This window comes from Lissotriton vulgaris, chromosome 1_1 (assembly GCF_964263255.1).
Source record: "Lissotriton vulgaris chromosome 1_1, aLisVul1.2, whole genome shotgun sequence".
Lineage (NCBI taxonomy): Eukaryota > Metazoa > Chordata > Amphibia > Caudata > Salamandridae > Lissotriton > Lissotriton vulgaris.
In genome coordinates this window covers 534,030,499-534,054,111 of record NC_141685.1, presented here as the reverse complement: position 1 = coordinate 534,054,111, position 23,613 = coordinate 534,030,499, and the positions used below count along the sequence as shown (strand labels likewise).

The following is a 23,613-nucleotide window of genomic DNA, read 5'->3' as shown; positions in this document are numbered from 1 at the left end:
AAGGTAATGTAGATGAGGATTCAGATGCATTTTGTCCTTGCCCAAAGGAAATTTGCTCGACTCTTAGAGAGAGAATTATCTTTCGAATTGCTCATGAAGAGATGCTTTACCACCTGCTAGTAGACACTTCTTGATTTATAGATACTGCCTTTCAGAGTCTTTCCATGATGACACCTTTTTCCTGACTTCTCCCCAACTTTCCCCAACTTTTCTTAGCTTAGTCGAGTAGGGCTTCCATTCATAGTAAACTGAGTCTTCTTTAGTTTAATTTGAGATTTTGTGACACTTTGTCTCTGCATTTATGATTTTCAATTGCTTTGAAATGTATTGGCTATCGAATTAAAACCTATTTGACAATTTGAATGTGTACCCTTACTAGACCTTCATGGTTTGCAGATCTAATACTCTCTGTCATCTTTGTGGGGCCTAATGCACTTTACATTATTGAAATGCAATGATTGTGAAGTTAGCCTCGGTAGGAACTAAAGATCCATCTGTGTGAGTGCAGCCTGAAGTTGAGTTTGCATCAAAGTTTGCACAGTCCAAAGTGCTGCATCAATATCAATGAGTAAATTGGGGAATCATAATGATTCCACCTCTTTTCAAACGGAATCTCACAGAGAAAAATCTCACATTTAATTCAGGAGTATCTTTGTGATTTAACTGAAACCTTGTTATTCTCAAATATTGCAGATGTTGGTCTCATGTTGTAACACTTCACTGATGTCATGCTTTAAAAGCGCTTCCAAAGCTTTTGCCACAATTTTTTTCTAAATGGAAGGCAACTCTACGGTGTAACTGAGCCACAGGGTGAATGTCTTCATTGATGTGAAGCTGTACTTTCATTTTCTTGAGTGTTCCTAGGGCATGAAACAACGATGGAAGGGAACCAGCTTTGGATCTCAGACTGAGCACAGAATTTGTAGTTGAGGGATATCAACCCCATGTCAACAGCAGTGGACAAACTGAGCCAGCAGGCACTTGACGAAGTCCCTTGTTGAACATGAATTGTAGCTCATACTAATGTCTTTTTGTGTTTTATTGTCACTGTGAACGATCCTTGGCTTTGCAGAGGTTCAGAGGCCGTCCAAATAAATACCTTTGTGCCTGATGGAGTGAGGCGAGACACAGGGGAAAATGTTTTCACTGACATAATATTTATCAGTCCACTCCTGTTTATGATAAATGTTATGGGGTGATTGTTCACTTTCAATGTGATTTTGGGACAGGGTCCAAATGAAGTTTGTTACTTGATTTGATAGGCTGTCTGTGAACTGTGATTACTTTACAAGCAACTAAGCTAACATCTGCATGCAGTTCTTTGGTACATATCATTAGCGCACATCCCGTTTTCTTCGCTGTTACTCGACAGTGACGTCAAAGAGCCTTTGTACGATGAGCTTGACAACAGTTGATCTTGCCAAATTTCTACTTGTAATAGCTGATGTTGCCTTTTGGTTTTGTGGGCATTGCAGAGGCGCTTCTGGAATGTTCTCGCACTCGTAGCTCAGCACACAGTTATGAAATTAATCTTTTTTCCACAACCTTTTAGAAACCTGCCCGATGGCTGGATATTGACCTTTATGGGGAAACGGAAATCCACATCGGAAGCAAAGCTCTGGTATCTTCTAAGGTGTCGACTTACGTGCATCTTGCTTTTGCTTGTGCTTTTTTTTCACAGCCAAAGCTGATGATTCATTGTGAGCTGTTCCTGCTTTATATTGGCAGCTTGTCAGTGTGTTCGATGTTCTACTCTTGCAGCCATCAGCATTTTCTCTAAGCTGTGTGTTTTTCTCAACTTGCGCCTTCTAAACAAATCTGAAAGAGAGCCATCAATGACTCTGAGGTGCATGGCCTCTAGGCTGGTGAAATCACAGAGGGTATCAAGACTTTCGACAAATGTGCCCATTGTTTCACCAACCTGTTGTCGTGCTTGGTTGAAGATATACCTTCCATACTCGACATTCAGCATTGGGATACACTTGGCCTCCAACGTTTCTTTCACTTTCTGGTATGATTTTGCATCAGTCTGTGGAACCTACTTAGCACTGCTTTCACTCCATCGCCTGCAAGCTTTTTAAGTATTTGTTATCTTCTTTTCATCTTCTATTTCTAGTGCATCTATAAAGTCATCAAATGTTTCGATCCATGCAGCCCACCTGGCTTTAATTTTCTGCTTCTTAAAATTGTTGAAAGGTTGTGGTGGCTTCAGGAACACAGCTGCATTGTATTTTGTTGTCTTTTTTTCTGCCATTGAGAGCATGTGCTGTTCAGACAGCTTTTGCTGTACCCGCTGACCTCTGTAACTTCTGCAAGCACAGCCCATGTTTTTGGATCACCATGCCTTATCTGAGGTTGTAGAATGCTTCGCTTGTCTTTGACAGTGAGTAAATTCTCTGTTTCTCATACCTGGTTGTCACTGCTGTTATCTTTCCTCTTTGCTTGAGTAATTGCTCCGCATGTGGGGTGTAGCGCAGCATTTCCGTCAACCGCTTCACCAGCGTGTATGAGCTGTGGCCGTGTATGAGCTGGAGCGGGACTTTGACACCCCATGCACCAGTCGATGACTGCTTTACATCGATTTGAGGCACACGTAGCATGCACGAGCAGTTTGCTGTACTGTTGCAAACTCTGAGGGAGAGCAGCCTTGTTTTCTTCAGGGAATGTATCCCTTACTCATCGCCAGATGTAGCATCTTCCTCAGTCCTGGACATGCAAATGAAATACGCAGCTGCAGTCAAATACTTCTTTATTCCTCAGCATGCACTCACATACTGCACAATATCTCATACCCAACATTAACCACACCATAACACCTCCCTGCATATGATATGTTTCCTCTCCAAAGTACACCTAGAACGCTGGGGTCCTAGAGCGCATAGCATCCATATGCTACAGAAACTATCTGTTTTAGGTGCACTGAGTGCGATTCCAGCAGACTCCAGTCACTTCCCAGGAGTGTCAGTAGACCGAAATCAAGGGTCATCCCTTAGGAGCTCTACAGATCCTGGTACTGACTGCGGGCCGCCATTTTGTTTTTTACCAGAAATGGAATATGGCAAATGTGTCTTTAAAATGAGCGAATTGTCTGTCACTAAGCCATGTTCTATGCCCTAACTCGGGGGATACTTCATTTCTTTTTTTTAGCACACGTTGTTCATTTTTTATGCTTTCCGATGTCTTGAATGGACAAGAAGTTGCTTTGTGAAAATTGACAATATCAGTTCAACTTGGTAACCACTATCGGCATGTCTCACCAAAATAATTTTGCAGACAAAGCTCCCTCCCTCCTGTGAATAATTATGTACGGATCTGTATTTGGTTTCCACAACAAACATTGTGGCCTATTGTTGACTGAAATCAAGAGAAGCAAAAATGTCTGTTTGCACTTCCTGCTCATACTCAATAGGGCACATTACATAAATGCTCATTGAGTGTGGTCTGAGTCCAGAAGTGGCAGAAGAACATGTATTGTGTTGGATACAAGCTAGCTTACACATCCGTCGCCACACCAAAATGTCCCTGCTGAAGTGTCAACACATTCACAATATGGTAGTTGAGTTGAACTCGGTGGTACAGGTAATAGGTAGTAGGCGCCAAAAGGTAATTGCATAAATTATTCTTACAAGCGTGCCTTGTTAGTGACGTTGCTCAAAGGTTAGAGAGAATCACCTGCCTCTCTAGGTTCTGTGGCATAAGCAACAAGACATCATAAATTATAAACCTAAGCACACGTACAATTCAAATGGTAATTTCCAATGTTAGTAGTAGATAAAACACAAGAAAATTATTCCATATGTTCTCCTCTTTTCTTTTTTAATACGTCTCTGTGTTTTCAATAAGTGAACAGTTCCCAAGCCAACACGTGTTTCATCGCCTCAGTATGCTTGTACATGCGACTTGTTCGCGGCTGAAGAAATTGCTTTTGGAGTCCGGCATGAGCACGGGGAGGTCGCGTATCGGCGGCTTTTGGAAGAAATCTTCAGAAATTTTGAGATACATACATCTTTGAAATTTTGAGATACACACAAAACGGATATTTTGAGGAGTTGATGCAAAGAGCAGCATAATAGTCCTTTCAAGAATGAGCCCTTACGCCACAGGAGTAGTGTGGCTTGAAATTATCGCCACACATAAAATATGTTAAAGTGAATTTGTTCAGCCGTGAACAAGTCGCATGTACAATCATACTGAGGCGACAAAACACATGTTGCTTGGGAACTGTTCACTTATTGAAAACACAAAGACGTTTAAAAAAGAAAAGAGGAGAACACATGGAATAATTTTCTTGTGTTTTATGTACTACTAACATTGGAAATTACCATTTGAATTTCACATGTGCTTAGGTTTATAATTTACATTCACAATATGGGATTTCATAGTTATACAATTGTGATTTTTTATAAAGCAGTCACTCTAACTCAGTGAGCTTCAGAGGCCCACCACTGAGTACTGGAGAGGAGCAGGTTTGGGGGGTAGGGCCAGAATCAAGGAGGCACTATTACAGAATACATCAATTAGCAACAGTGAGGGCTGAGAGAGTCAGATGGACTTGTGTCTGTACACTTACCTGCAGAGATGGTTTTACCCCTCTCTGATACTTCATGAGGTCAATTTCGATAATTAGGGCACTGGGGGCTCTATAGAGCAGTCCTAAGCAAGTGGTAGTGGTACGATTTGTAGCATGTAGCTGAAGAGATAACCTGTTGAGGAACACCAATCACAATAGTCTGCAGGGGCGCAGCTACTATTGATGCAGCTGGTGGAGTTCGACCGGGGTACAGAGCCCTCAGGGCTGCATTTATTGAACCCTTACAAGAGCTGTATTAACTGCACCAACAGCAGTCAAGGGGGTCATTTTCCTTGCTTGCATCATAGCTCATGGCATCCTTGTTACACTACTTACTGTCTGAGTGTACCTTTAATGTCACCGTTTGTTTTAGGTCCTCTTCCTGTGCTTCATTTTCCACCTTCAGAATTTAAAATGGCCACTGCTGGCCTATTTTGACACATGCTTGATGAGGTCAGCAGTATGACGTTTGCGCGACATTGCTATGAAACCCCACGTCACAGGCGGAGAAGATGACAAAAGGTGGTAGTGAATGATGCTTAAGACTAGTTTACTTCGCTTTATAATTTGCATAGTGAATTGTATTTCATGCATCATTTAAGACCAACACCCTTCTTAAGAATAGTGGCAATGAAAGTGGAGTAAAATTAGTTTTTGCTGCTGATGTGGCATTTGACAACGTTTCTACAGGCACAATTTGGTCAAGTAACTAGGCTTTGCTTCGGTAAGCAGGTTGCAGTGTCAATGTGTTTTGATACGTTGTTAGGAAAATTATTCAAAAGTCCCACTTGCAGAATAGGTTTATTTTTGCCAATATATTTACTTTACCTCATGTGAAACCTCTCAGAAACTTAAATTAACAGTGAAACACAGTGGGTGATGCACTGTATGTGCCTACTCAGAGTTCTGTAAACACCTTGATTTCAGGTTAAGAAACCTTTAATCAGAGCAATGGTGGATTTTGTATGAAAAAAGTATATTTTTGGTGCACTACTATGGAAAAAAATTACTTACCCCAATTACGATGTTTTGAATTGACTTTGTTTCTTGAGAAGTGTTACGTGACATGCATAGTTTGAAATGCAGATAGAAAATAACGTTCTGCTGTGTTTGATTAGATGATCTGAAGTCAGGTGTAATCGCCCGAATCCCATCGTATCCACAGAAAAAAGGGATCTTCTCACCAGAAGTGAAAACAAATAAACATAAAAGTGGATTTGGGTATGGACTATCAGAAAGGTAAGACATCCTTGATTGAGAAAGTGTCTTCTTTTCCACCTCTTTGATTTTAAGGTGTGACCTAATACCCTAGTTACTTACCAGTAATCTTCATTACTCCGAGTCCAGGTCTTCCTATCGCAGATTCGGGCAGCAAACTCCAAAGTAAAAAAAACAAATACATATAAACTCTGCAATTAGTATCCCATCCCTTCAAGATGGTCGACTTACTCTACTTATATTCTGACTTAAAACGTTTATCGACCCCCCTACATTTCTATCTTCCCAAGCATCGCACATAGCCTGAAGTCAGTGTTGATGAAGCCCTGGATTTGGAGCAATGAAGATTACTGGTAAGCAACCAGGACATTATCTCCTTGTCCATCTTCCTCGCCACTGTCCTTACTAATGAGCTGATGCCCAAGCAGATATCGGCTTCATGACGTTAATAACATCATAAAATGTCTCTCAGACATCAACTGTCAAAAATCAAATGCTTTAATAAAGTTGATTAATTTCTTACATTCTTCATATGTTGCTTCACATATTATGATTCTGTAATCATATTCAAAACTGACAAAGCAAAATTAGCCGAGGAAGATTCTGTCACTTTGTGATGATAATGATTCATAAAAGTACTAGGAATTTCCCATGTAGCTGCATTACAAATATCTTCCACTAAAGCTCCATTAATTGATGCTCAGGAACCTGACTTACACCCCTTGTCGGCTTCCCTTGTACCTTGGACATCAATTGTCTTCTTTGGGACTAATAACCTAACAAGATGGTTTCTTTAATCTATCTACATTTGGTAGAACTGGACAGTTTTAAACCATTCCCTGCTGGACCGAAATTAACAAATAGGCTGACCACCTTCCTGAATTGTTCTGTCCTTTCTAAATAAATCAGATTTGAACTCTTAACGTCCAGCAGATGTAACAAAGATTCCTCCTCTGAAACAGGATTCAAAGCCAAAACCAGTAACACTAGCTCTATAGAGGTATGGAACTGAAAAGGGATCTTTGGAACAAACTTGGGATCTAGCTTTAGGGCTACCCTGTCTGGAAATTCTTTCAGGAAATGCTCAGATCTGCAGTACCAAACCTAATTCTCCCCCCCTCCTTCCGTCAGATGAAATAGCCACTAGGAAAACCAACTTAAAAGAGTGAGAAATTTTAGATCTATACTTTCCAAGGACTCCAATGGAGGGAACTGGAGGGAACTGGAGAGCCTTAAACACCAAAGACAGACCTCAAGAGGGTGATGGTTAATGTATTTTTGGCCTTTTGAGAGAAAAATGTCTGAGTGCCCTTCTAGCTGCCCATTGGGAACCAAGAACCGCAGTTGAAAGACCTAACAAAAACACATCTCTAAGGAAATTAAAATTCCTTATGGGATCGATTGAATTAGGAACACATTCTCTTTCCTTACACCATTTGTGAAAATTCTTCCAATGAAGAGAGCATGTTCTAAAGGTAGATAGGTATCTAGAATGTTGGATCATCTGTGCCACTTCTAGCAAATTTACAGTGTCAAGATCCAAGCCTGCAGATGAAAATGCCTCAGAACCACCATCGGAAGGGGAGAACCCACTGGGGGATATGGGTGCCATGGATTTTTGACCACGGTGGCTGAGCTGCTAAATGCAACAAGAGAGGGCACCAGGACCTTCTCTACACTATGGATCAGCAAGTATGTCTAAGGACTTGTCCCGCTTGATTTTATGAAGGAATGTGGTTATTATAGGGTTTGCAGGGAAGGCAAACAGAAGTCATGTTGACCATCTTAAAGACATGATGCCCTATTACGATGTCAGGTGGAGTTGCCTCCAACCGACACCATCTCACTGTTGTAACCGACCAACTGTAGGTCAGTGGTTCCAAACACCGTATTACGATGTGACCACACATGGTGTGGTTGCAAACTCCCATTTCTCTATGGAAGTCTGTGCTGCGTGCAGAAACCGCTCACTGCACAAGCTCTAATAGGTAAAGAGGAGTTTGTGTAAATCCCTGCACTGTGTGGCAGGCACCATGAGGTGCCTGCCACACGGTGCAGGGATTTTCAGAAGGGCACCATATGTGCCACCAGGCCCACAACCGTAGGATGCAGGGGGATGGGGGCCCTGCTAGGGCCCCCAAAGCCGCTTTCCGACATCCTTTTCACGTAGGAAAGCCTGACATGGAAAGGTTGTCGGAAACCGACATCATAATCCCGGCGGTGGAAACACTGTCTGTTAGGGATTATGGGCGGCTTCCAACTGGCCAACGGAGTCCTTGAGGATTAACCGGATTTTCTAAACTCCGACCGCCTTCTTTGTAATGAGACTGTCGGAGTTTGAACCTTAGATGTCAGTCGGAGGCTTTCCGACTGAGATCTAAATCAGGTCCCTGGTGTCTATCCTCCAAGCCTCTAGGCAAGGAATAATTGTGCAGATGGAGGGCAGGAGAGCATTCTACCTGGAGGCAAACAGGTCTACTGTCAGATATCCAAACCTCCTTTGCAACTGCCGGAACACTTCCTTTGTCAAAGACAAGGAGCTCATTGGAGGGAAAAACCTGCTTTATTTGTCCTCTGCCCAGTTCTCTTCATTTGGCAGGTAGATGTCTGAGTAGACTCCAGATTGGTCTCCACCCAGTTGGCAATTTCTTGAGCTAGAAGGGGAGACTCTGAATCCTGCATCCACCTTGATGGTTCACAGCCCATAGCCTCCATGTTGTCTGTTCTGATCTGACCATGGTGATTTGCCAACCGTGGAGCAAACGTCATCAGTGCAAGAACAACAGTCTTTGGTTCTCTCCAATTTGAGGAAGGAGACCATTTTCCATGAGCTATTTTCCCCTCCAAAGTAGCACCCAACCATACTTGCTGGCATCTTTTGTGACTACTTTTGATGGCACTGTGAAGAGAGGCTAGCCCCTGCTCAAGTTCTTCTCCTTCACCCACCATCCTAGGGACTCACTTGAGTATCCACTGAGACCCCTATCTCTAAACTCTGTGAAGTCGAAACCCAGTGAGCCAACAAGTGGTTTATCAAAGGGTGCAGATGAGACCACGGGAACAACGTCAAAGTAGACAACATGACTTTTTCGTGTCCTAACATCTGTCTCACGGGAAGCAATGTCCCTCCCAACAAAGTCACAGTCTCTGTTTTGAGTTTGTTTTTTCTGTCCTCGGGCAAGAACACCTTTCCAACACTGGTTCTGGAGAGTGCCCCTATGAAACATTATATTAACACCCAAGGGTTTCTTGGCATTGTGATAGCCAGAAGGGAGAGAGAGCTCAGGCAAAAGCTTGCAAAAAAACAGCCAGGCCTTCAACAGCTTCCTGAACCTCAGGAATGTGGGTTGCAGCCTGACCAAGGAAGGGAGAGAATTCTATAAGATGAGGCCAGGACAGAGACGTTTCTGCCCTGTGCTCTTTTGTCTCTTGAATGGAGGGATCCTCAACTGGTTGACAAGAGAGTATCTGAGAGCTCGAGTAGGAACATATCTCTTAATTCTGCTTACTACAAAGGCTGAACCCTGGTCATGAATGGGCATGTAAATAATACAAGCCATCCTGGGTTGGAACAAGGAACGATTTATTTAGGTTTAGCAAAAATCTGTGCTCTTGGACGATTCTGCACAACTGCTAAACCTGAGACCAGGCTTGAAAAATTCAGAACAAGAGATCAGTCAGTCATCCAGATATTGAAATAGTTGATTTCTTTCACCATGCAGAACACCTACTAAAGGGGCAAATACTTCAGTAAATAACATTGGAGAGGAAGTGAGGCAAAAAGAGAATACCTGGAATTGGAATGCTGATCTGGAACACAGAAAGCGACAGCATTTTTGTCAACTGGTATGGATTGGCACATGGAGAGATTCATCTAAAAGGACCTGAGGTCTAAGAAGCTCATGCAGGGTTGGTATTTTGAACTTTGCGTGAGGTATGTACCAGTTAACATGCTTGAGGTCCAGGACTGGCCTGAATTCCCCCAATGCCTTTCTAAGAACACAATCGAATAAGTTCTCTTTCCTCTTTGGAATCTCAGAACCACTACAATCACTTCTTTCAGTAACAGTGTTGGGATTCTTTCTTTTGAGGACTGTTGTTTATCCGTAGTTGATGGCAGTGGGGTCAGACAAAAAATATTCTGGGGGCTGGGAAGAGAAATCAATCTGAAACCGCGTATCCACTATCTCTAGTACCCATTGGTCCAAGATAGAGTTCCTCTAGACTTCCAGAAAATAAGAGATTCAACTACCTACTTGTAATTCACTTTTGTCTAGATTGTCAGAATTTGGCCAGGGGTTATGTTGAGGAGCCTGGTTGTAGAGATTGGGGAATTTTCTGGAGGAGGAACTACTTGGCTGCATCGCCTCCCCGAAAGGGCTGACTTGCTCTTCTATAAAAGGATAGAGCAAATGCTCTTCTTGCACCCAAAATTATTCCTCTAAATAGCTTGGCGGGGACCAACAGCTTTCGGTCCTTAGCATATTTCTTGATCATCTCCTCAAGGTGAGATCCAAACAATTTAGATCCTGAGAAGAGAATTTTCATTCTTAGTGCCTTCTGTAATGTCTCCACCTTCCAGGAACTGAGCCGCATTTGTCCTCTTGCTGCTATAGATGAACCAGCTAAAGACGAGGCATATGAAATGTTGAATAAAAATCAAACCTGCTGCTCCATTAGTGCCAGCATTGGTGTCAAATCAGTACCATGTTCCATGAAGTCAGTCAATGATTTGAAATCCTTCATGAACGACTGGATTGTATAGTATAGGAGGAGTATTCTGCTGCCCTGATAGAACTTTTGGCTGCGGCATAAATGCTGTTCACTGCCGTCTCAACCCTCTTATCTACTGGGTCCAACAGAGTGGCCTCTTCAGAGAATTTGGTATCCTGAAAAACAAGACCTGCCACCAGTGAATCCCCCTTCACCATTGGCGGAAACTCCTCTCCAAAATTCTGTGTAGGATATCTGTAGTAGAAGTACCTTGGAAAAGAATTCTAGTCAATCTGCTTCTACTCTTCACTCTTCTGATAATAATAATAATAATAAAGGAGTTTCTAAAGCGCCTGGTTACGCCCTCACGGCGTGTCCCCGCGCTGTGGAGCGAGAGTCAACAGGGGAGGGGGATCTATCCCTACAGGGTAAACAGATGAGTTTTTAAAAGTTTCCGGAACATAGTTTCAGTGTAGGCTAGTCTGATCACCGGTGGAAGGTTGTTCCATTGGGTGGCTGCCAGCACCCGAAAGGAGCGGCCTCCCATCCTGGCTCTTCTTACACGAGGAACTGTAAGCAGACCCAAACCCGCCGAGCGAAGTGCTCTTTGGGGTAGATAGGGGATAGCTAAATCCTTCAAATACCCTGGCGCTTCTGCAGAGGTTATCCTGTAACAGAAAAGGAGGGCTTTAAAGAGGATTCTTTTCCTCACAGGAAGCCAATGCAGGGCAGCCAGAGTGGGCTTGGATGCTGTTCTTTTGGGGAGTCTGAGGACTAAACGGGCCGCCGTATTTTGCAGCACTTGCAATCTTCTCAAGTTCTTCTCTGTAGTCCCTAATAGCAGCACATTCGCATAGTCCATGCGAGAAGTGACCAGAGCTTGGATCATAATGCGTCTGGCCTCGAGTGGCAGTAGGTCCAGAGTGCGATTTAGGGTCTTCATAACCCCAAAGCATTTCCCCACCAATTTGTCAACATGACTCTCAAAAGAGAGTTTAGGATCAACCCAGACCCCCAGATTCTTGGCCTCACTGCATGGGATGGGCAGAGAGCCAAGGCAGGGCGGCCACCATTCCTGAGTCCAGCTCGCCCCATCTCCCCCTATCACTAGCACCTCCGTTTTAGCCCCATTGAGCTTCAGGCAGTGTTGATTCATCCAGCCAGCAAGCTCTTGCATGCAGGTTTTAAAATTGGCAGCTGCTAACTTAGGTGACTGTGATAGGGAGATGAGCAGCTGCGTGTCATCGGCATAAGATACTAGATCTATGCCGTATGAATGAACAATAGCAGCCAAAGGAGCCATATACAGGTTGAACAGGGTGGGACTCAGGGCAGAGCCCTGAGGCACCCCCTGTTCTAAGGCCACGCTGTTGGAGAGGAACATCCCTCTCTGAACCTGGAAACTACGGTCAGAGAGAAAGTCCTTGAGCCATCCCCAGGCTGCCTTGGTAACCCCAGCGCTGCTCAGACACCGTAGCAAGGTGGAATGTGCCACGGTGTCAAATGCGGCGCTGAGGTCTAGCATGATAAGTGCCATAGTGTTACCCTCATCAGCACCAATCCGTAAAGTTTCAGTTGCTCTCAGCAGGGCAGTCTCAGTGGAGTAGTTCTTTCGAAAGCCGGACTGAGAGCTATGAAACATATTATTTGATTCTAAGTACTCCATAAGCTGAGTATTAACCAGTTTTTCCGTCACTTTCGCTAAGTATGGTAAAAGGGAGATTGGGCGGAGATTTTCCATTATATCCTGGCTTACATTAGGTTTCTTTTTTATCGGTAAAACTATGGCTTTCTTCCAGTCTCCTGGAAGGGTGGCCGAAGAGAAAGACAGCTGGATGACATGTCTGAACAGAGGCTCTAGCACATCCAGACTGGCATTGAGTATTTTGGGCGGGGCCGGATCACGAGGGGAACCCGATTTAACCTTCTTGCATACAGCGACAAGTGTTTCCGCAGCAGGGACATTAAAGCTGGGTAATTCAGAATCCAATAACCCCAACTCCCTACTACTGTCGAAAAGAGGGCCATTGGTCAAATTACCCGTAAAATTGGCATAGATGTCCGAGATTTTACCTGCAAAGTAGTGAGCAATGTTGTTGCAGATTTCCACTGAATCAGCGGAAGGACAGCTATTGTTAGAGATTACAGATATTTCTTTAAAAATTTTAAAAAGTTCCTTCGAAGAGTTTTCAGCCTCCACAATGCGATTTTTATAATGTATGGCTTTAGAGACCCTAATAGCCTTATAGTACTCTTTTTGTTTTTTCTTATAGTCTGTTTTAATCTCCGGGCAGAAGCTAACTCGCCACTCACGTTCCAGCTGCTTGCAAGCAGATTTCGCCAGTTGAAGTTCCGGAGTAAACCAGGGGGAGGTTTTCGTCACATTCTTCGTGTTTCTCTCATTACGCATGGGGGCCGTTTTATCAAGTGCACCTAAAATGCGATTATGTAGCTCATGATGGGCCATTTCACAGTCCGCCCCTCCTAATGGACCGCCTACTGTGATTAGTTCATTGAAGGTGGACTGCGAAAAACTTTTCCATTTCCGTCGCTGATACCTCTGCTCAGAATCTTTCCCAGACTCCGCCTCAGCAAACTGAATCAGGAACGGGATCACAAAGTGATCAGACCAGGGGACCGGGATCGGAGTGAGAGGTTGTACCCCAGAGCGATATCCAAAAATGGGGTCTAAAAGGTTCCCTAATCTATGCGTAGGGTCCTGATTAATAAGCTCAAGCTGTAGGGAGTGGAGATTGGAGCAAATATCCTTTGCTTCCATATCCAATGGATCGTTGAAATGAGCATTCATGTCACCGAGCACAAAGAAACTCCTTTTCCTAATAGCTTGGTGAGCAGTCGCCTCCATGAGGCTGGAGCTAAAATCATACATCCTACCAGGTGGTCTATATACAAGAATACCTGAGAGAGAGGTTTGAGGTCCAAAGTTAATGGTAAAAGCCCCCGCTTCAGCATGGTCGATGGTAAGTGGTGTTAAAGAGCATTGGAAAGGCAGTCTGGAGGCGATAGCAATCCCCCCCCCCCCCTGCCTTCCTGTCTATCCACTCTGGCCAAGGAAAATCCGGGAGGCATGGACTCTATAATAGCAGGGTCAGAAAAGCCCCCTAGCCACGTCTCAGTAAAGAACATAATATCATAGTCCTCATCCTCAAGTAGATGGTATATTTGAGTGCTATGCTTACTGAGCGAGCGACAGTTGACCAATCCCGCCTTAGCCTGCCTGTTACCCGGCACCTTCCTAGCAGTGGTGGAGGGTTTGAAAGGGCACCAGGGGCAGTCCCGTAGAGATAGCGCTTCCGAGGCGTGTAAGCAATTGGGGGCAACCTCGGGACAGAGCGCTAACAGTTCCCAGCTCTCATATCGTATCCTAGGGGGTAATAAGCGGCCAGAGTCCTTAGCCCCGCGCCCCGTCCTGTCGCGGACGGGCGCAGACGGGCTGGACTTTGGCTCGACTTCGGCGCGCTTCCGGCGCGCCCGCTGCACGCGTCCGCTGCGCGGACGCGGTCCTCTACACATTTAAGGGAGGGGTAGGGGCGACTAGAGCGCCGATCTTAGAGCCCTGAGCCCGGAAGTAATGGGCTCCTCCTCCACCCTCCGCAACAAACGCCCAAGATGGACGCGGCGGACCGGGGCGGGAGTTTCGTCGATCACAGTACCCCTAGAGCAGCCACCAGGTGAGGCACAGTATATAAAACGTTACACAGCAATACACTCAAATTTTAAAATTAGCATCAATTGCCAACATTAAAAAACGCTATTACTTCAGCGCTGCAGTGCAAAGCTATTTACACACGGCGTCAGCGGAATGAGGACAGCCACTGCCACCGGCTGACCTCAGCTCCACAGCGCGAGTGCACTAGAAGGGTGTATTTATGTTAAACCAGTACAGCCGCATGAAGGGGCTAATTATCTACTCCCTTCTCCTGGCACTGAATGACGCCCTCCGTCTCATCTGGTTGTGATGACTCTGGAAATGTTTTATAAGTTATGTATGTTGTATGACCGCTTTCAGCTCTGGGCCTTCCTCCTATCCCTCCTGATCATCAATAACCACCTTCAATTGTGGCTACTTACGATAGGTAGGTTTTTCTCTTTTATGGAATACTGTAGTGACTGCAAACGGAATCTTTTTTTTTAATGGCAGCTATAGAGGTGTGTGTTTTTTAGGCAGCCCCCCCATGCCACTTCCCATATTTGTATGCCTTCTACCACTTGATCTGTGAACCACCATTGCTTTTGTGACTCCTATTTCATTCCAGAATAATATATCAGATCTTGGCAGCTAAGTAATAATTAGTCAAGTTGGGCAAGCAGCAGACTAGTCTTTTGGTCAACCTAGCTTTATTCTCAGCCCATATGAAATCCCCAATCAATTTTTGCAACTTAGGGAGCATATACAGTAGGGGTTGTAACAGAAGTGTTTGCATTACATACAATAATCTCAGGAGAACAGTCATCAGTACTGCCGTCTTAGCCATAAAAGGCCTCCCATATGCCAGGACTGAATGGCCCTGTGCAATGTGTCCACAAGATCGGTGTAATTAATGAATGTAAATCTATTGGCCAAGATTGCTACTCTAACTATTTTATGAGACATGTATTTTCTGGGGAACCATTTGGATTTAAAGTGATCCCAGTATTTCATAATCAGGTGGGTTTCCTGAAGTAGGCAAATATCACAAATTAAAACATTCAACATGTTAAGGATTGCTAGTTTCTTGGACAATCCATTAAGACCTCTATAATTAAGGTTACTATTTCAATAATTGTAATAATTTGTAATAATTCCATAAACAAAATAATGTAATAAACAATAAATATTTTAATAATATACTTTTCTTAATTTCTTAATAGAGCGCCTAAAAACTGAACAGACCTTTACTGTTCTGTATGAGGATGACTGTTGTAGCTTGTTGTTTTGCTTTGGTCATGGCTGTTACTAATGATGTATTTCCCTATATTTGAGGCTCAACTTCACCTTGAACAATAAGCAAACATGGCCCAAACTCCCCGCTTGTCGGAAAGGTGATCAGTTTCCAGTCAACCTAATAGTTTGGTAGCTCATCCATGGAATTTCCTCTTCTTTCCCTTCAGTTTAATCTTTGAGGGCACGAATGACAAATCTGGTAAAGGTTTTATATGGCTCTCTAGTATTTCTTGACTTGGTCTGTTTCTCCATTTGCCTTCATTGTGGTGGTACCCCATCTCCCGGCCTGCAATTCATGCTACGGTTTGATATCCTTTTCCTGTCTGCCTAATGTCAGTTTTTAATTTGTTCTGCCTTTCCAGGGGTTTCTTTCTCATTGGTGGTTCCAGGTCTGACATTGGCATGTCTTCTGGAGCAGGGAGGTTTCACTTTGTCTATCTTTTGACTTTTCGCGTCGATCTCTGTTGTGGCCTGGGCAAGGAGACCCAATTTGCTCTTCTTTGTTTGTCCATTTCTTCATCTTGTGTCTCCAGCAGCAAGAGCTCCTTGATTCAGTCATGCAGTATGCCAATCTAATTTTACTTTCCCATTGGTAGGTTAGGTGAAAAGGCTGACCCCAGAGATAAGATATATTCTTCTTTCTGAGGTGATTTATTAGAGGTTTCGGGCTCTTTATTTTAGAGAGTCACCATTTCTTTGCTGCCTCCATGATGTTTTTTTATTTAAAATCTGTGGACTATTGCAATAATCTTGGGATGGTTTGTTCTTGCTTCAGGAAGACTGCTGTAATAGTTTGATGTGGTCTATTTTATCCGGGTCTAGAAGTTGCTTGAAGAGACTACAGACAAATTCTTCTATGTTAACCCCTCCATTCAAATAGATATTCCAACAATGCTAATGTTATCATGTCTGGTTCTCTTTTCCAGGTTGTCTAGTTTTCCTTGGAATGCAATGTGTTATTTATGGAATGTTAGGAGCTCTTGCTTAATGTATTCTTGTTCCTCTTCACTAATGTCTTTGTGCTCTTCCAGTGTTAAAAGTCAGTTCTGTTATGCTTTGAATTATATCTTCTTGGAGTCATGAAAACAGGGACTTTACGTATTAGTGTGTTACTGGGGCTTCTGTACTGCCTGTCTCTTTTGGTTTTGGACATCCTATCACCTCATTCATTTTGAACAGTTCTTGACTTGTCTGGTGGGGCCGTGCTCACAACTCTTTACTGCTGTTTCCTATTTCCCCCTTAGCAGGAGTTACAGTAGTTCCCCAGCAGGATGTGCCCTAGGTGTATCTCCTTGTTTCAGGGGTGCATCTCAGTGTGCTGCCCTTTTGGATTGGATGGTGATGAAATGTGGCCTCTCGTCTATTGGAATATTCTTTACGGCTTCAGTGTAAACCTTTCACATGGCAGTATTTGTGGGCTTGCGAAGAAGCCAAAATAGGATGTTTGCTTCTGACGGGGTCTCAGGGCCCAGAATTGAGGAATGAAAGAATGCTGTGGTGAGGGGAGAAAGCTATATATGACCGTTAGTCTCCCCAGCAGCTTTCCTCAATGATCTCCAGCATTTTTCTTTTAGAGAGGGGGCAGGAGGGGAAATTGTGTTTGTTTACTGTTCATCACTGTTGCTTTGTGTGAGTGATTGTCTGTATTGCTAGATCATTGGATTTGCACTGCACTGACAGTTTATATTTGCCCACCATGCATCCTTATCACCTCAGCTGTTACTCACCCCAAGGAATCTCTTGGGTTTTGGCTGTGTGCACTCCGCCAGATAATTTCTGACTTCAGCAGGGTTCCTTACCTCCACAGAGCTTCTCAAACCCACTGTTTCCCTCGTACCTGCAACACCCTTTGGAGGGCAATAGTGAATTGTCCGCTTCTGCACCTGTCTCAAGGCATGCAGTACAGGCCTGTTTAGGCAAGTGAAAAAGGGAACTGCTCCCATGATTTTCCTCCTCAATGCCACTGCCAAATTCTTTAGTTTTTTCTGTCTCCGCCGTGCTCTTCTCAACCTGCATCTTTTTAGGCCTTTGCCATCATTTTGTGCTGACCCCTCACTGTCTGCTTGCTTTCATTCAGCTTCAGCAGCAATCCGATTTCCTGGAAGACTGGAAGCAGTGCTGTCATCTTCCCACCAACATCAGGATGATTTTTTCCCTTTTATTATATTGTGGCCTCAAAGGAAAATCAAACTCTGCAGCTCTGTAAGACTGTGGGGAAGGGCTCTTCCTATCACTCCACTATCATACCCGGATATCATGAACGGCTACTTTAAACATAACTGTAATGCCTCTGCTGTATCTGAATGTAAGATATTTTAGGTCTGGAGTGCACCTTTAATTGATCACATATATACAACCATACATTCCCGACCACTTAACAGGTCCTTACTGACAGATTATAACGTAGGCAGCCTTTGGACTTCTTAGGAGTCATTTCACTTTTTCATCAATGATTATTACTTTTAACAACATTTTACTTTTCTTCTTCAGTGCATTCTGTGATAGTCATAGTTTTCAAACAAACACCCTTGATCAGGTTCAGCTTGGGCCAAGAATAAACCCAATCTGGGTATTAATAGAAATATCACCAAAGTGGTCAAAACTACTAGACAGAACACAGATGGGATACTGAGTAATCTTTACCAAATAATATGGAGCTTTGGATGACGTCCATTCTGGTATCTATCTAAAACATCTGAGGAAACATGAGATTCTTTCATTCAGCTTTTCATTGTTTCTAGGGCACCTCTTCCTTCCCTTTCCTCCTGAATGCATGGAAGCAAACTGGAATATTAGAATCTGTCATCTCATACATGAAACAGCCTTTCAGTCATCTCCTTATTCAAGCTGTCCGACCTGCAGGCAGGGTCGGACTGGGAACCAAAACCGGCCCAGGCAAAGTGCTCGCCCGGCCCCCCTCCCCCCTCCTGAAGGGGGTGGGGGAGGGGGGGGGGGGTCCGGGGGTGCAGCTGAGCTTGTTGCCTGGGCCGGTTTTCGGCCGATTTTGTTACAGGGCCGATTTTGCAGCTATTCTGCAATTATGGCTGTGTAACAAAAACGGCCCCCAGGGGCCCCAAACCGGCCCCCACCCATGCGGAGCTTCGGGGGATTGCCCGGTGCCCCCAACGGCCAGTCCCGGCCTGCCTGCAGGTATTTTGTACAAAAACAAACACAAGAAGATGATGGACGAAGCTCTGAAACTTTTCAGACACTTACCCCCAGTCACAGATCTGGGTTGAATCCATCATCGTCCTATAGCTGACTTCCCCACCTCAGTTCAGACCTAGCCATATGCAAATCAGTCTTGACCCTGTTCCTTATGGGAACAGTCCAGGCCGAACTGCCAAGCCAGGTCTTCTCTGGACCACGAAACAAGCATCCTGGGACCATTTTCGGGGTAACAACCCTCTTCAGCCAAGCTAGTTTGCTAGTTTTAACCCAGTGGCAAAGCGAGAAAGGGAACCACGTCTGGGCATGCCCTGCCGACTTAGTGCAAACAAAGCAAGCACAAGAAGATGATGGACGAAGCACTGAAACTTTTCAGACACTCACCCCCAGTCACAGATCTGGATTGAATTCATCATCGTTCTTTAGCTCACTTTGCCACTCCAGTTCAGACCCAGCCATATGCAAATCAGTCTTAACCCTCATCCATATGGGAACAGTCCATCCTGAACTGCCAAGCCATGTCTTCCCTAGACTGGAAACAAGCATCCTGGGATCTGTTTCAGGGTAACACACCTCATCAGCCAGGCTAGCTTGAATCCAGTGGCAAAGTGATCAAGGACACACGTCTCGGCATGCCCTGCCAACTTAGAGCAAACAAAGCAAATACTAGAAAATGATGGACGGAGCGCCGAACCTTTTCAGACACTCACCCTCAGTCACAGATCTGGGTTGAATCCACCATTGATCTTTAGCGCACTTCGCCACCCCAGTTCAGACCCAGCCATATGAAAGTCAGTCTTGACCCTGTTCCTTATGGGAAGAGTCCAGCCAGAACTGCCAAGCCAGATCTTCCCTGGACCAGAAACAAGCATCTTGAGACCGGTTTCGGGGTAACACCCCTCATCAGCCAGGCTAGCTAGAATCCAGTGGCAAAGTGAGCATGGACCCACGTCTGGGCATATATTGCCAACTTGGGATGAAAAAAGCACACACAAGAAGATGATGGACGGAGCGCTGAAACTTTTCAGACACTCATCCCCAGTCACAGATCTGGGTTGAATCCATCATCGTTCTTTAGCTCACTTTGCTGCCCCAGTTCAGACCCAGCCATATGCAAATCAGTCTTGACCCTGATCCTTATGGGAACAGTCCAGCCCGAACTGCCAAGCCATGTCTTCCCTGGACTGGAAACAAGCATCCTGGGACCATTTTCGGGGTAACACCCCTCATCAGCCAGGCTAGATTGAATCCAGGGGCAAAGTGAGCAAGGGACACACGTCTGGGCATGCCCTGCTAACTTAGGACAAACAAAACACACACAATAAGATGATGGACGGAGCACTGAAACTTTTCAGACGCTCACCACCAGTCACAGATCTGGGTTGAATCCATCATCGTTCTTTACCTTAGTTCGCCACCCCAGTTCAGACCCAGCCATGTGCAAATCAGTCTTGACCCTGTTCCTTATGGGAACAGTCCAGCCCGGAACTGCCAAGCCAGGCCTTTCATGTACCGGAAACAAGCATCCTGAGACCAGTTTCGGGGTAACACCCCATATCAGCCAGGCTAGCTTGAATCCAGTGGCAAAGTGAATGATATTTCTCAGCGCTGACTGCATTTACCAATTGACTGTGCGAATCCAGCAACATATCAAAGGTGAATAATCACCAGACCTCAAGTACAATAATGCCTGGGAAAAATATAAGGCACATGAGCACAGGATGTAATTATACGTCAGGTTCAGCCACCATGAACAAGACCGCAAGGGTTGAAAAGCGTAGGTGAAATGCAAAATAGAATCAATGATTTTGAAGCCCCCTGGGAGTGCAGCATTGTACTTTGTTGCCTGTAGTGATATATTTATATAGATAAACAATGTATTTGTGGATCGAGACCTCTCACACCCCAAACTTTCCTTAAATGCGTAATAAAGGCATAGGTTGTAAAAGCATATGCGTTCTAAAAACAGTGTGGCAAAACATGTGTGGTAAATGTACAACGTGGTAAAAACCAGTATCCTTATGGGGCTTGATTTTACCATGCCATACCCTGCTTGAGCCAAGATGTCCCCAGCAACCTTGGGCTTGCGAACTATAATAATTACTGTGTCACCAGGATAGTTCCTTTCTAGGGGTCCAATACCCCCACTCGATGCAAAGACAGTATCTCTGGTTGAGGTCCAAGTGACATTTACCGTACGATTTAACCTGAAAAGAACTTTGTTCCTGATGGCGCCTGTTGATTACAAGGATCCTGCTGGTCGTTTAGGCACATTTGCCAATATAATACCATAGGGGCCGGAAACAGTGGGAAGATCAATCTCAAGCAAGGGAACCAAGTTTGAAATGTTGCTTTCAACATGTCTCCCTGGGTGTGATACAGCAGTTCCAGCAGTAGGTGACCCATCATCATGGAGTGTAGAGTGCGGGGGGGCTGCTCCTGCAGCAGTAGTCAAGTTTTGAATATCCACCCTGCCATTTTTGTCTAATGCCATGTTACCAGTTAAAGGCAGCAGGGCATAATGTAAATCCAGATTTACGGGGATTTGCAAAAGGGGCTGGTCAATAGATGTATGTGGTTGGTTCATCCCTGGATTTGTAGGCCAACCCTCTGTAGATTTTATAAGCTGGCTTAAACCGGCCTCAATAGCAGTGAGGCGATCATAAACATGGCATAGTTTGGCATCAAATAGGTTACTGATATGTTTACTTAAGGACTCCCAAGAATTGACAACCGGGATTTGTATGGAGTTGTCCGTAGGTTTCTGGCACCTGTTTAGGGATTTACGTTTTTTGTTTAGGCACTTATTTTCACACTCTTCTCCTGCGCTGGACCAAGGGTCCCGGATTTGGTGAACATACAGTAATAACTGGATCATTAACAAATTTGCGGCCCTCTGCCAATCAGGGCCAGAACCCCAAAGTACCCCCAATAGATGTGTTGGGCTAGTCAATGAGAGAGATTGTGGCATCAATAGTTTTAACGTTTGTAGCCACAGAAGGCGCAGACAGGGCAGTTGCTGACAATTGTGATATGAGGAGGTCCTTTGCCGTACGTGGGAGATGCCACTGTGTGAACTTTATCTCATTTGCCACAAGTTGAACAGACCTCACCAAAAAACTATCAATAGTTGTGCATGGACGTTGTTGCGATTATATTCTGCTCGCTTGGGGTGCCTTTCTTTTCCCAATATTACCATAAATGACAGCAGTGGATGAGCAAAACAGAGGAGAAATTGTAGACACAAGTACTTTCAGAATTGGGAGGCAAAACCTCTATCAGACGACAGAGGAGCTAAAATCCAAAGGCCAAGAGAATAGGCCCGGCCTCATTCGGGCTAGGACAGGTTAAGATGGACCCGTCTTGGCCTGGCTCTCGGCCGGACGCATCCCGCGCTGCAGGTGCCCAAAGCAGCTTTTAAAGTCTTACCTCTGGGGTGCGTAAATGCCGTTGGCAGCCTTCCTGACACAAAGGGGCCTGGGTTATGTGGTTTTTGGCCCTCTCCTCTCCACACCAGCAGCACTCTCCTTTCCCAAATTCTGGAGACATAATAGACTTTTATCATTGTATCAAGTGTGGCCCAATTTGCAAGGACATTTTTTTTGTTTAATGATTTTAGGGCTTGATAGACGCCCCTTAAATGGATGTAGCTACTTGTGGACTTCTCCCTCAAATGCTTGAATAAGATCCTGATAAAGTTGTTTGTAGTCCACATCAAATGAAAGATTAGTTTTTCAATTAGAACGACTGTATCAGTTTACAGTATTTTTCTTTTTGACAATCAACAGTGTTTGATCTAAAACTTCATATAGGAATTTCAGGACTATATCTTTCAGCTATTCATGCTTCTTCCACCTTCTTCCAACTTGAAGTGTTGAGAACAGCTCTGTCCTGTCTACATTCACAACACTATATTCTTGACAATTTTAGCATTATTAGGTGCCAGTCTCCGTTATCGGAATTCCCTCTATATAGATTTAATCCATATTCCCATTTCAAACAAATATTGGTTAAAGTCATCTAGATAATTCAACACTGTGCAGCCAGACTGCTCTGTGGTGTTTCAAACTTTGTCTCCTACTCTGCATTACTTTTTAGGCCTCGCCTAGCGTTGCAGCGCATGCGCTGCTTGCTGGCAAGAGATATTGTAAATGAGGACTTTCAGAAGGGGGCTTGAAGCCCCGCCCCTCATTTCCATTGGCTGGCATCACCGTTTATGCTAAACGGTGGGCTGCCATTGGAAATTAGGGCTTTTAGCCACTGACCTTTCGCCTTTTGGTCCGGCCCATAGGGACTGGATCGCCTGCTTCACGGCTGTCGTGAAGCAATTTCTTATCTCAAAGAGGCATGCTATATAAACAAGCCATGAGATCCAGTCCAGATGGGCTGTCCCAAAAGGAGACAGGCCGCCGCGTGTTTATTTTTGCATCGCGCTTTCACTTAAAGTGAAAGCGTGATGCAAGAATAAACAGCGGCTGACTTCCCACATTGGCAACCATTTGTTATTACTTGGGTTAGAGTTCAGATTCAACATTACACAGTCTGACATCATGGAGTTCATGTGACCGTCACCTCTCTCTGAGCAGTGGATGGTGTCCAGAATATTTTGAGCATATCGCGATGAGCTCATCCGTTCCCTTGTAACGTTGAATGCCGAGGTGCTGGGTAGTGTTGTCAATCTGTTTCCCTCCCGCAGACGGAAACATTGTTTTCTTCAACAGTCTAGACTCACAGAATGTCAGAAATAAAACACATCCTAACTGCACCCCAACAACCAGCCTGCTGGCAACAACCTGACACAGACAGCACAGTAGAGCGGAGGGCGGACAGGTAAGAGCCAGGCACTTCCGCTAAGAGCAGAGGTTAGCGCTCTAGCGGTGAATCTCATAGGGCTATTTAGCCACGGCATCGCTCAAAGCGCACAGCGGTTGCGCGCAGGGGTGCGCCTAAGAACGCGCCTAAGACAAGCCAAAGAGAAGCCCGTCTGCGCCCGTCCGCA

The 23,613-nt window shown here is 44.6% G+C and overlaps 1 protein-coding gene across 1 annotated transcript in view; it reads left to right on the top strand.

Annotated features, from left to right (window-relative positions):
* The window catches only part of AKNAD1 (AKNA domain containing 1), a 425,253-nt gene that overhangs the window by 287,401 nt on the left and 114,239 nt on the right, over positions 1 to 23,613 (top strand). Inside the window, exon 16 of the mRNA XM_086936316.1 lies at positions 5,689 to 5,809. Within this exon, the coding sequence (XP_086792442.1) occupies positions 5,689 to 5,809 (121 nt within the window). The remainder of the gene's footprint in view (positions 1 to 5,688; positions 5,810 to 23,613) is intronic.